The sequence below is a fragment of the Spinacia oleracea genome, chromosome 4 (genome assembly GCF_020520425.1).
Source record: "Spinacia oleracea cultivar Varoflay chromosome 4, BTI_SOV_V1, whole genome shotgun sequence".
NCBI classification, from domain to species: domain Eukaryota; kingdom Viridiplantae; phylum Streptophyta; class Magnoliopsida; order Caryophyllales; family Amaranthaceae; genus Spinacia; species Spinacia oleracea.
In genome coordinates this window covers 177,370,764-177,383,417 of record NC_079490.1, presented here as the reverse complement: position 1 = coordinate 177,383,417, position 12,654 = coordinate 177,370,764, and the positions used below count along the sequence as shown (strand labels likewise).

The 12,654-nt window shown below is 35.1% G+C and overlaps 1 protein-coding gene across 1 annotated transcript; it reads left to right on the top strand.

The window, feature by feature from the left end:
- The first annotated feature begins 2,775 nt into the window (after positions 1 to 2,775).
- On the top strand, positions 2,776 to 9,705 carry LOC110788203 (serine/threonine-protein kinase BSK1). Its single transcript, XM_021992836.2, has 9 exons — positions 2,776 to 3,489; positions 3,892 to 4,027; positions 5,312 to 5,445; positions 5,565 to 5,670; positions 7,175 to 7,260; positions 7,905 to 8,093; positions 8,295 to 8,459; positions 8,538 to 8,651; positions 8,783 to 9,705. Exons 1-9 carry the CDS (start codon positions 3,151 to 3,153, stop codon positions 9,032 to 9,034), a joined length of 1,521 nt encoding a protein of 506 aa, XP_021848528.2. The 5' UTR covers positions 2,776 to 3,150; the 3' UTR covers positions 9,035 to 9,705.
- Positions 9,706 to 12,654: the final 2,949 nt, after the last annotated feature.

The following is a 12,654-nucleotide window of genomic DNA, read 5'->3' as shown; positions in this document are numbered from 1 at the left end:
CAGGAAGTGACACTTGTCATTTCAAGTATTTATTTTAATATAATATAATAGATAAGAAAAGGCGAAGAGAATATAACCTAAACTTCGAAGCAAAAGCCCAAAAGCCAAGCATTTCAAGGAAGCTAACGTGAATAAGAGAGGAATCAGAGGACGATGGGGGAAATAGATTATGAAATTTATATTTTACATTTTACATCAAAAAGGATTTGATATAGACTGCAAATAATACTCGGTATAAATAAAATGTTGTATCTACTTCAAAGAACATCATTTGACTAGGAAAGGATTTAATACAAAAGTCAATTAGGGGAAAAAAAGTGTAATGAAGTACGTAGTACGAAGTATGAAACTAGCTTATGAAACACACTCCTTATAATCCACAAAAAATTGAGTCAACTAAAGATATAATTATAAGTCAATAAATTTTGTAGATTTATACCTATAAATTGATAGCAAAGTCCTTAAACTCCTTATAATCCACAAAAAAAATGAGTCAACTATTTTGATCTATAAATTTTCTCCGTTTCTATCACTAAGCTTTTTATATATTTCTGAACCTTACTCTTTAATTAAATAAAAAGGATATATTCTTCGATTGAACTTAGATCCGATAAATCAAAAGGACTTCACCCGCATGATAACACTACAAGAAATTGTACCATTAACGACGGGAAATTCCGTCGCTAATAGTCAATAATCGTTGATTAACGACGGGATTTTCTGTCGCGAACCCGTCATATAAGGGATCGTCATTAATGGAAAATCCCGTCGTTAACCCGTCGTAAAAGACATTTGCGACGATTGTCCCCGTTTTTGTTTGGTTGTTAGTCCCGTCGCAAAAAGATATTAGGTTGTTATTAGGTTGTCATTAAAGATACAAATTAAAGGTGTTACCTCTTAAAATAAGATCATTTTCCCTTTTCTTTAACCAATTTTATATCTTCTGTCAAATAAAATAAAATTATAACACTCAACTAACATTCCCAAAAAAAGTTCCTCCCATTATACAAATTGTTAATTACATCCAATGTATAATAAATGTAAGGTGAATATTACCAAAAAATGCTTAAAAGTTATCCCGGTATAAATAATTAGTGATAAAATTATTCTTTTTAATGAAAATTATTCTTTTAAAATCACTCATAATGTACAAAAATAACCATGTTACACTTTAAAAATTTTATCCTTCTAAAATTACTTCATAATGTAAAAAATTGATCAAAATATGTTAAAAGTTACTAAAAATTGGGTAAAATTTACCCTGACATGCAATAAACTTATCGTACACCGGATGTGTGCAAAACCTATTTCATTACTTCACAAGTGTTAATTTAAGAAATAGAAAGGATCTCTAACCTGTGATAAAAGGTACGCCACTATTTTTTTTTTTTTTTGAAAAGGTAAGAAGAATAGTACATTAGAAGCCCCTCCGCACGAGGGATACTCCTAAGTAATCACCGTTTAAAATGAAAAGTAACTGGGGATTATTACAAGGATTCAATACACATAGTATTGCTAATTAGATGACCAACATTTGCTTTCCAATCTGCTGCTCGATTAGCTTCTCGGTAGACGTGCTTAATATCTTAATTGTTGAAGAAGTTGAGAATATCATGTATATCTTGAATGATGAAGTGGAGTTTCAACAGGATTTCCCAAGTTCCTTTTATTGCGTTGATGACCATCAAGTTGTCTCCTTCAATGCTTAAATGCTTGATGTTGAGTTTTTTCGCTTCTTGAAATCCTTTGTGAAGACTGAAGAGCACAAGCTTCTGCCATGAAAGCTTGTGTTATGCCTAGATTGTAAGTATGAATACTGATAGGGGAGCCATTGTTGTCGCGAATGATGAACCTAGCTGCTGCTGATGAAGTTTTGCAAGATCCGTCAAAGTTGAGCTTGAAAGCACCATGAGGAGGGGGGGGGGGGGGGGGGTACCAACGAACTAGAACAGGAGGAGTGTGAGTAGACGTTGTGTGAGTGTGTGAAGTGAGAGGGGTACCCTTAAGTTGATGCAGGTCAATATTAGTTCGAAGCTGCCATTCTTTGAATGCTATATTGGCCTTAAAGAAGACTCGAAAGGCATTAAAAATACTATTGTTGAAAATACAGTCACTGCTCTGTTTCCATAGAGCACAAATGGTGAATAAAAAATTGCAAAGAGTTGTTTGGAGTAGCTTTTTAGCAAAGGTACACCACTATTATTCTTTGGAAAGATAAGTATACTGCAACTGCTCCGTATTTAAAACACTGCTACTACTCCGTACTACAAAAGTTATTTTGACCTGTGTCATACGTAGTTCGACTAGCCTCATACTTGACAATTGACATGAAATTTATGTGTGGACCGTAGACAATTGTCTTGCTTATCAATTTAGGTTTCTAAGACACTTCATATACTTGGTTGAAAAATCCACAACACCATCAAGGCATGGGTGTACGTACTAAAATTGAAATATGGAAAAAGTTAGTGAACAGTATAAAAGTCAAAACTCATATAAAGATGTCTTCTTTCATACGAAGAACTATGCAATATTATTTCCATTTAGGAAGGAACCAAAAGACTTCCAAATACTTCGTATATGTTAAATACTAATAAAACCCGGCTTAATACACCGGGGGTCAGAGGTGACGCTCCAACCACTATATTTAAGTTTAAACAATTATTGGCCACTAAATGAACAAAATTTTTAAGTACTAAAGTTGTACAATAATATTATAAAGTTTTGATAAACTCATTTACACTTGTTGTGAACTTGTGAAATCAAATACTCACTACATCAACTGATATTCCATAAAAAATAAAATTGAGCCACTAGACATATAAATCAAAGAATCTCACAACCAATTCCTGTTTTCCCACTTTCCATTCCCATTTCCCCAACTTTTTTCTCTCTCTCCCTCTCCTTTTTCTCTCTTTCGTTGTGAATATGCACACGGTTGGGTTGAATTGGAAAGACAAAACTCCATAATTTTGGTTTCTCTCTCTATTTTTCCCTCACTGATTGAAGCTCAAAGTTGCCAGCTTACTCAAATGCTTTTCTTCTGACAACCAAAAAGCATCACCAAAACAAAACACCCAACCAAAAAAATCTAATAGAAAAAAGTAAATAAATAATTATAAAAATTATCACCCATTAATTAATTTCAACATGGGGTGCTGTCAATCCTCAGAAAACAACCCAGAAAAACACCCCAACAACACCAATTCTAACCTACCTCTTCATCACCAGCAAACACCGTCTACTGATGGTGGTGGTATAGTAGGAGGCGGCGGTGGGGTCGGTGGTGCTGGTGGAGTTCCTGCTTTTGCTGAGTTCTCCTTTGCTGACTTGAAATCAGCAACAAATAGTTTCAGTTCGGAGTTTATAGTGTCAGAAAGTGGTGAAAAAGCCCCTAATTTTGTTTATAAAGGCCGCCTCAAGAATCAACAGTGGATTGCTGTTAAGAAGTTTACCAAATTAGCTTGGCCTGATCCTAAACAGTTTGCGGTTTTTCTCTCTCTTTTGTCCTTTTTTTTGTATGGCTTTTGCATAAAGTTGATTTCTTTTGGGCTACATTGGGTATACTTAGGCAAAATTTCATCTGGGGTTTTCCTGATTTTGTTGTTTGAATTATTGATACATTATTTCTTTTATGCTTTTGGATTTTCTGTTTTTGGTAAAATAAGTTAGGTTTTTGTGAATCTTGGGTTTAATGCATTTGCTTTTGTTTCCCTTTTATTTTTTTTGGTTTTTAGACTTATTATGGCATAAAATTGTGGTGCATTTTTGGAAAAACTTTTATATGGGTATTTCTTAGACTTTCCGGTATTTTGTTCTTGCTTTTTTTTGGTGTGTGCGTGAGGGGTCTAGTGGCTGATACATTGCTTATTGGCTATTCTATGATTGTAGGAAGAGGCTTGGGGAGTAGGGAAATTAAGGCACCAAAGGCTTGCAAATTTGATTGGATATTGCTGTGATGGTGATGAGAGATTGCTGGTTGCGGAGTTTATGCCTAATGATACTCTTGCCAAGCATTTGTTCCACTGTAATTTAATCTACCTTTTCCTATTTGTTACTTATTACTTCTATTTAAACTTAAAAGTTGCCCTTCCAACCGGTTTCCGGCACCAGAGTCGTGTAGTGTTCCTGATCTCTATTTTAATTTGGAGATAACTTTGTGATCATGTTATTTAGATTTTGCAAATCTTCTTGTGTGGGAAAAGTCTATGCAGGAGAGAATATTGGTCTTTGAATGACATAAATGTTGTACTGTTTTTATGGGCAAACATGTTTTCTGCCCATGTTGATTTCTATTGTGGTAAGGCAAATGCCTCTTGGTGGTCCAAAGTGATGTTGTGGAGAATGGGATTTATGCTCTATCCTGCCTCCATGTGATAGGTGTTCATTCATTAAATGATGCCTTGGTTTGTTTGTCACTCACTTGTAGTATTTATTGGGTGTTCTTCACCTTGTGGAGGGTATACTGGCTATATTATATTTGGTTGCTGTTGGATTCCTTACTGCATTGATTATCTATCATGTTTTCTGGTTACTAGGAGTGTGGAAGATTTGTGCTTACATCTTTGAGTAGTGCAGTTTTAATTTGATAGATATTTATATTGTAGTTGATTGTGGGTCATTATTTGGCATTTTGAGAGACATTTGCAAGCTCATTAGTAGGGTTCGAGTAGTTAGCAGATTAGTTATGCTGATTGGGTTCACATTGGTTGTCCATATTTTATGAAGTTCTGCCAGTAATGCACATTGGCCGTACTATGCTTCTAGGTAGAGCATGAATAACGGTTTGAGTTGTTACTTCCACCACCACAAATTAATGTCCCTCTTTCACAAAAGTATGTTCACCTCTTTGGCCATAACTATTAATTACTGATCTCCTTTTGACCTGGATCGGAAGAATAGGTATACCCGGTACATCTTATTCTGACAGGACAAATGTGTATGGGCATCATTGCTAATATAATTCATTAATAGTCGCTAAGACGATGTTTACAAAGATTAGAGTTTGACATTGTCTTGCTAGTGAGGAAAAAGAGCTGGCCGTTGGTTTGTTCTGAGTTGAGCTTGGTAATAATTTTCATGAAAGCCTTCAAACTTATGTGAAAGCCCCATATGACCACTTAATAAGTTTTAGAGTGTCAAGTGACTCAAGTATTAAGTGTTGCTAAAAAGGGTGTCAGCTTTTACGGTAATTTGGGTTTAGTTTCCCGACTTCCTATAGGTGCTGAGTTTTAATCCACAGTTTATGACCAATTTTGGTAATATTTCTGTGTTATATTCTCTTATGCCTTTTTTCCTTAATGTCCCTCAGGGGAAAACCAGACAATTGAGTGGGCAATGCGACTGAGAGTAGCTCTTAATGTTGCTGAAGCCTTAGATTACTGCAGTTCTGAAGGTCGTCCATTGTACCATGATCTAAATGCTTACAGGGTTCTCTTTGATGAGGTACGGTCATTAAAATCCGTAAGAATTTGTTTTCTTTTACTTAATTACGCAAATATGTTGGCCACTTTCTAAGTTCTACACATCAACTTGATTTTGTGATTTTATGGTGGCTGTTGTAGAACGGTGATCCTAGACTTTCATGTTTTGGATTGATGAAAAACAGTAGGGACGGAAAAAGTTACAGCACAAATCTTGCCTACACCCCTCCAGAGTATCTAAGAAATGGTAATCACTTCTCAGTTTTGGATAGCTTACTCATTCCATGAGAGGATTGTCTACCATCCTAAAGTTGTTTGAGCAGCTCTGACTACTTTCTGGCATGTTTAATACCTTAAATAGATGTTTTATGCCCTTATGCTCATTTCATTTAGAGTATATTAGAATTCAATTTTAGTGTATCAACATGTTTACATCTGGAATTTTCTTGTGGCTGCTTTGAATGTCTCTTCTCTCTTTCTGGCGAACAGAAGTTTATAAATGTATCTATTGTTATGACTATTTGATATGAACATAAGTAATAAAAAGCTTAGAATAAGTAATCAACAGAAAGAGGTAATATAGGGTCAAGGCAAAGGGATATGTGAGTCCTTGCCAAGTTCTTCTAGGCCATAGAATGATATGTTAGCCGAAGTCAGCTTTTAGGCCTCTCATATTACTATTTAGGATAAGAGTTCTAGCTCTAATCTAGAAATGAGTCTTGAGGTTTTACCCCATTTAAGAAGCTGGCTACATCACATCTTGGCTGGGAGCTGTCATGAAACCGTTGGTAGTTTGTTCTATGCTTTTGAATAGATTTTGGATTACACTATTATAGTATGTAAGAAGTGGGCAAGATAATACTCCATAGGAATAAACCAAATAACACGCGTAATATTATGGGGAAGATTAAAGGACTCCTAATTGATTGTTGAATGAGACTCTGAGAATTGAGAGTACAGTCTCAATTGCGCCTCCCCTTTACAGAAATATGATAGACCTCTCCTCAAGAAGAACCTATATCTAGAGATAACAAATCTCACAGGATTTAGACTCTAATCGCTTTGGTAATACAATCCTACCATGCCACTGAAATAGTAAGGAAACTACATCTTATGAAATATCCTTAATATTTTAGGAATCTGAGATGATGACAACAGACAACTTTGAAATAACTAGGCTTCCTGAAATACACAGAACACATAAAACACTGCACAATACAATTTTCGAAGACAGGGTCATGTTTCGAACATGTGTGCAACTTTCTGCCTCAACCACGAAAACTGCTGCTGCTTTTGGTTGAGCATGTTGGGTTACACAGCTCAGCATGTAACCTTCTGCCGCTAGATTGTACCTTTGTTGTGGGCTTGGGCTTAAAACCCAATGTAAAACTTGTACGGAGTACATTCTCTTCTTATCTTGGTCCCATTTACAGTTTCGTGCTGCCATTGTGACATGTTCTACTCATGGTTCACCAATTGTTGAAATATCTTCATGCCTAAGTAGCAAAATCTTATTGCATTAGAACCATAATTAAAATTATGGAATCTAATCGCTTGGATTTTATTGATGTGTCTTTAGTTTGGTATGTGACATATACATCACCAAGCTGTATTGAGCAAAACTGCCCACCCCAACCACTCCCCTCACCCCCATCCCCCACGTACCACCCCCCAAAAATAGAAGTTGTATGTTTTATGCTTTGACATTCTAGCACACATTGCCTCTGACTTCCTTTACTTTTGTATTTCAGGAAAAGTTACTCCTGAAAGTGTTATTTACAGTTTTGGTACGATTCTTTTGGATTTGCTGAGTGGAAAGCACATACCTCCAAGTCATGTAAGTAAAATGTGATTATGTGGTATTACATGTCTGCTGGAAGATTAGTTAAGTTTTGTTCATGATTTTAGCTCATTTCCAATGTCATAAACCTGATCAGGAAGACATTCTACTGACGACTTAGTAGTCGACCTAGTTGTGTAAATGGTTAGTCAATACTGTTATACCGCATCTTGCTACTGCATACAGCTTGTGCAAAAGTGAATTTCTCCTGAAAAAAGGACCATGTTGTGTGCTTTCTTTGTTGTTTTTTGTTTTAACTTCTGCAACATATTCATAAAACCTGTCCTGACATAAAAAGTTTAGAAATCATGATAACATCCAAGAGGTTTTACAATTGTATACAATAATGGTGAAGTTTCCAACTGCCGAGTTTCAGAGAGTCAACTGGAAAACGTGCTGCCGTGAACCATATTTAATGAGTTAATTGACAAGATAGTTGATCATTGATGTGGGGAATTGGGGACTTCTATATTAGTGTATACTAGCTGGGTTTTCTTTTGGAAAAGAATAGACGTGACTGAAATCCTTTGTTATTATGTCCGTAAAATATGTTAATGCATTTTGTTATACTCCCGAATATTTTTCCATACTCTTATTTGCTTGGTGTGGTTAACCTTCTTCATGTGCCTTTTTTCTTTTAGGCCCTAGACATGATACGTGGAAAAAATAATATCCTATTAATGGATTCCCATCTGGAAGGAAAATTTTCCGCTGAGGATTCTAATGCAGTTGTTAATCTGGCTTCTCAATGTTTGCAATATGAACCTCGGGAGCGGCCAAACACCAAGGATCTTGTTTCAACGCTTTCCCCATTGAATACAAATCCTGAAGTAAGGGCCCTATTATATTAGTTGCTTTTGTTGGAAGCATTATCTTTGTATTATCAATTTATCATTCTCAAAATTATAATCATTTCTGAAAATTTGTGGGCTACTTAACCCCCCCTGTGCCACTCAGGATGTACAATTTTCATATACTTGATAAAGAGCTTCTGTCAATAATAATATTGAACTGTAATACTTGATATTCAGGTTGCATCACATGTGATGCTTGGGATATCACAGCAAGAGGAAGCACCTCCTACCCCGCAGCGGCCTCTTTCTCCGATGGGTGAAGCATGCTCTCGGATGGATCTAACAGCGATCCATCAGATATTGGTTATGACACACTACAGAGATGACGAGGGAACAAATGAGGTTAATTTGAACAACTATAGGTTATGTTTTATAATGTTTCTAGCATTGGGTTTTAACGTAATTATTCTGCTGGTTCAGCTATCTTTTCAAGAATGGACACAACAAATGAGAGATATGCTGGACGCAAGGAAGCGGGGAGACTATGCTTTTAAGGACAAAGACTTCAAAGTAGCCATTGATTGTTACTCTCAGGTATCTGCATCTTGTTTAAATCACTGAAAGTCTTCACATGAAATTGATTCGCAAAAAAGCTTGTAAATGTATCCTGGGTTATGATGAATCTATCCTCCTGTTTGTTTTGTGTGTGTTCTCCATTGGGGCAGTTTATAGATGTGGGGACTATGGTGTCGCCGACTGTGTATTCAAGGAGAAGCTTGTGCTATCTGATGAATGACCAAGCAGATGCAGCACTAAGAGATGCAATGCAAGCACAATGTGTGCACCCTGATTGGCCAACAGCCTTCTATATGCAGTCAGTTGCTCTTGCTAAGCTTGATATGCAGAAGGATGCTCTTGACATGTTAAACGAAGCGGCTGGCCTTGAAGAAAAGAGGCAGAAAGGCGGAAGAAGTTAGTCATCCACAAAACCTGACTTTGCATTTCTGTAAAATCTGAGATGGAAATGGAAGTTTCTTATTGATGCAAAAATTGCATCATTCTTACACTTTCGATTGTATGATTGTGTGGTCATTATTGTATGTTACTGGGGGGGGGGGGGGGGGGGGGGGGACTGTAATTTGAGAAAAAAAAAAGGGGGTAAAGAAAAAAAAAGAAAATGAAATTTGCAAACAAAGATGCAAATTATTCTTTCACCGTTCATTTGTTAATCATATTGATGTTCCAAACGCAACACCGATTATTAACAAGTCTTAAAAGAGGAATGATTATCACCATTTCTTACTTAAATCTTTGTACAGACAACCTGTTTGAACTTTGAACAGCTAGGGAAACGTTGTTAATATACAATTACAAACTGGTTGTTACAGTTTTTCCGTCTCCACATTTACCAAAGCTACGAAATTGAGGTGAGTGTCGGGCTGGGCTGGACCTGGTACTGGCCGATGAATCAACTGAGTTGGGCTAGACTGGGAGGCTGGATGTTTTAACGGACTACTATAAATTTGGATAAAATCAAGTTGGACCTGATGTCGAGTTTAGGCCTTTGTTTTGGCTTAACTGCAGTTTCATAATTTCGCACTTCAGTTCAATTTAACTTATTATTATTATTATATTATTATTATTGTTATTTACTATTAATTTATTATTTATCATTTATTACTCCGTATTATTTTTATTATTAATTAATTAGTAATTAGTAATAATTAATAATTAATAAATAAATAATTATATATTATATATTATATATTATATATTATTTATTGTGTATTATTTATTTAAATTCAGTAATATTCAGTTAAGTTCAGTTCAATTTAGCTCTAAAAAATAGGGCCTAAATGACGTATAATTGAACCCGTTAGGTGAATCTATTGTGTCCCCACTGATGGCTTGGCAAGACCGAGCCTAAACCGGTGGACAAACCCGACATACTAAGCACCTCTAGTCCTCTACTAACTAGTAACTACCAACTACTAAGAATAAAAGTTAATCTTCATTTTTTGGTCATTAAAGTTCGACCATACATAGGCACGACATATATAATTGTTCATGTTCTGATGTTCGTAAACAATGAAGTTGTCTATTATGAAGCCATATTTTTTTGTAAGTGTCTATTATAAAACCACATCATTGTATCACATCATTAATAAAAGTAAACAGCTAGCATTTTTAGTTTCTATAAAAAGTTGCCACTAATCTTATATGTACGCGATATGTGCGAGACTATATAATCATTATCATTAGTCTTATATGTACGCGATATGTGCGAGACTATATGGAAACTAAACATTGATTATTCTTTTGGAAATTTAACGTCCCTTTTGTTCAGGGATGAGTGGTTTTCTTTGTCATTTTTTTATCCCTTCATTTTAACTTTTGGTCTTATGTACATTTATCTTCGTTTTCGTCCATTAGAAAACTCTAAAACTACACATACATAGCACTCCCTCTGTCCCGGAATCTCGCAACGTTTTGACTGGACATGCTTGCAAATGCACAACTTTGACTATTAATATCTTTAATTATATATTATAAAAACTTCTAAAATATTACTCCCTCCGTTTCTTTTTGTTTGTTACGTTTGACTTTTGCACGTTTATTAACGTATACTCCCTCTGTATTTATTTAAGGGATACACTTGTCTTTTCCGGCCGTATAATTTAAGAGATACACTTGCCATTTTTAGTAACTTATCAACCCCACTATCTAATTAAATAATCTATCTTCACCCCACCCCCACCCCCACCCCCCTAAAATGACATGGTCCCCACTTGTTTTTCTTATTAAAACATCTACTCAACCCCACTTGTTATATTACTTTATTTCATTTAATTATTCTTCTTAATACCCGTGCCCGGCCAAGTGTATCTCTGAAATAAATACGGAGGGAGTAATAAAGATTTTTTTTTCTTTTTTATTAAAAAAGTAACCCAAGTAAAACCTCAATCCACTAATCATTACACCAACCAATAAGATTGTTTTATTTATCAAAATGAACCAATAATGAAAAAGCACAAAGATTGCTAACTTAACATACTTGGGAAATTATAAAGAAATTTAATGAGTTGAAAAAATTAGACCAATTAAAATTTTTTGTTTATGCACATGTGTTCTTTTGGTGCACATGGTGCACCATGCTCTATGTGCACCATGGTCCATAGTCCACGGATTGATAATTTTAGGAGAGTGAGTTGAATTTATTAAAGTAAGATGAAAGTGGGGTAGTGGATGAATTATTTATTATAGTAAAAAATAATGTAAGTGTGCGGACAACAACAAAGAGAGAAATATTAATGTAATAGAAGTGGATACCAAAATATGTCTAAAAAGGAAAGTGTATCTCTTTTTAAAATATAGTTATTTAAGGAAAGTATATCTTTTTTTTAAAATAGTTATTTAAGAAAAATGTATCTCTTTTTAAAATACAGAAAGGATATAATAAAGATAATAATAAGATCTGAACAAATTGCAAATTGGCTTGAAATAATGTGTAGGGCAATGTTGTAAAAAAAAAAAAACAACGTGTAGGGTACATTTGCAAGTTTTGCAGTTCACTATCTTGTGCACACAGCACAGCACAGCACATTCCTGCGGTACACTAATTTAATTTGTTTTATTTACTGAGGCTCTTTCTATAACATTTTCTCTTTCAAGTTCATCAACAAGTGAATTACCATAAGCCATAATTATTACTCCCTCAGTCACTTAATACTTGCACCGCTTTTCTTTTCGGGCCGTCCGTTAATACTTGCACCGTTTTCTATAAATGGAACTTTATACCAATATTATATTATTTCTCACACTTACTTACTAACCCCACCTACACCCGTATTCCCTATAAAAAATCATTTAGAAATTCACACCCCCACTCACCACTCCCCACCTCTTACACATTTCCCACTAACTATATTAAAAAAATGCCCCACTATCAACTAACACCCATTAAATTAATAAGTCAATTCATTTGTCTTAAACTCCGCACCAGTCAAACCGGTGCGAGTATTAAGGGACGGAGGGAGTACTATATAAATTTCTAGCTCCTCTACTCAAACGGCCTTTACAAGTTGAATACGGAGTACAATACAATGCTTACATTTTTTTTATATACTTTTGGTGCGCATGAGGCACAATGACAATACAAACTACAATAAGATAGGCAAATTAAAATGATCTGTCGTACACATATCCTTAATTTTAGCCATTACACCGAGACATGATTGGAAATGCTTACCTTACATGACAAGTTGACAACATCATACATTCATGCTCAAGATACGAAAAGGAAGTTGCATTTTTATGTTTTGGGAAGGTGGTCCACATTTGTAAAGTAGAGCTATGGACATTATAAACTTTTTCATCCAAATGCAAAATGGGCCAATCCAAAAGTTTCAGTGCACCGACGAATTTATTTAATTTTGGTTTTACGATATTTTTCCCAAAAACCAGCGTCCAAAAATATCATAGATTCATAGTCCCTTGGATATGCATGACTAAAAATATGGTTGAATTGCTCATATTACCACGAAATTATACTTTACTTATGAAAGAGGAACATTTATATAAAGAGTTATCCTACCAC

Excerpts from the sequence above, each read along its gene's own strand:
- LOC110788203 (XM_021992836.2), top strand. The coding sequence starts at position 3,151 with ATGGGGTGCTGTCAATCCTCAGAAAACAACCCAGAAAAACACCCCAAC. Across the intron at positions 3,490-3,891 it reads CTGATCCTAAACAGTTTGCG|GAAGAGGCTTGGGGAGTAGG; the intron begins GTTTTTCTCTCT and ends CTATGATTGTAG. Across the intron at positions 5,446-5,564 it reads ACAGGGTTCTCTTTGATGAG|AACGGTGATCCTAGACTTTC; the intron begins GTACGGTCATTA and ends TGGCTGTTGTAG.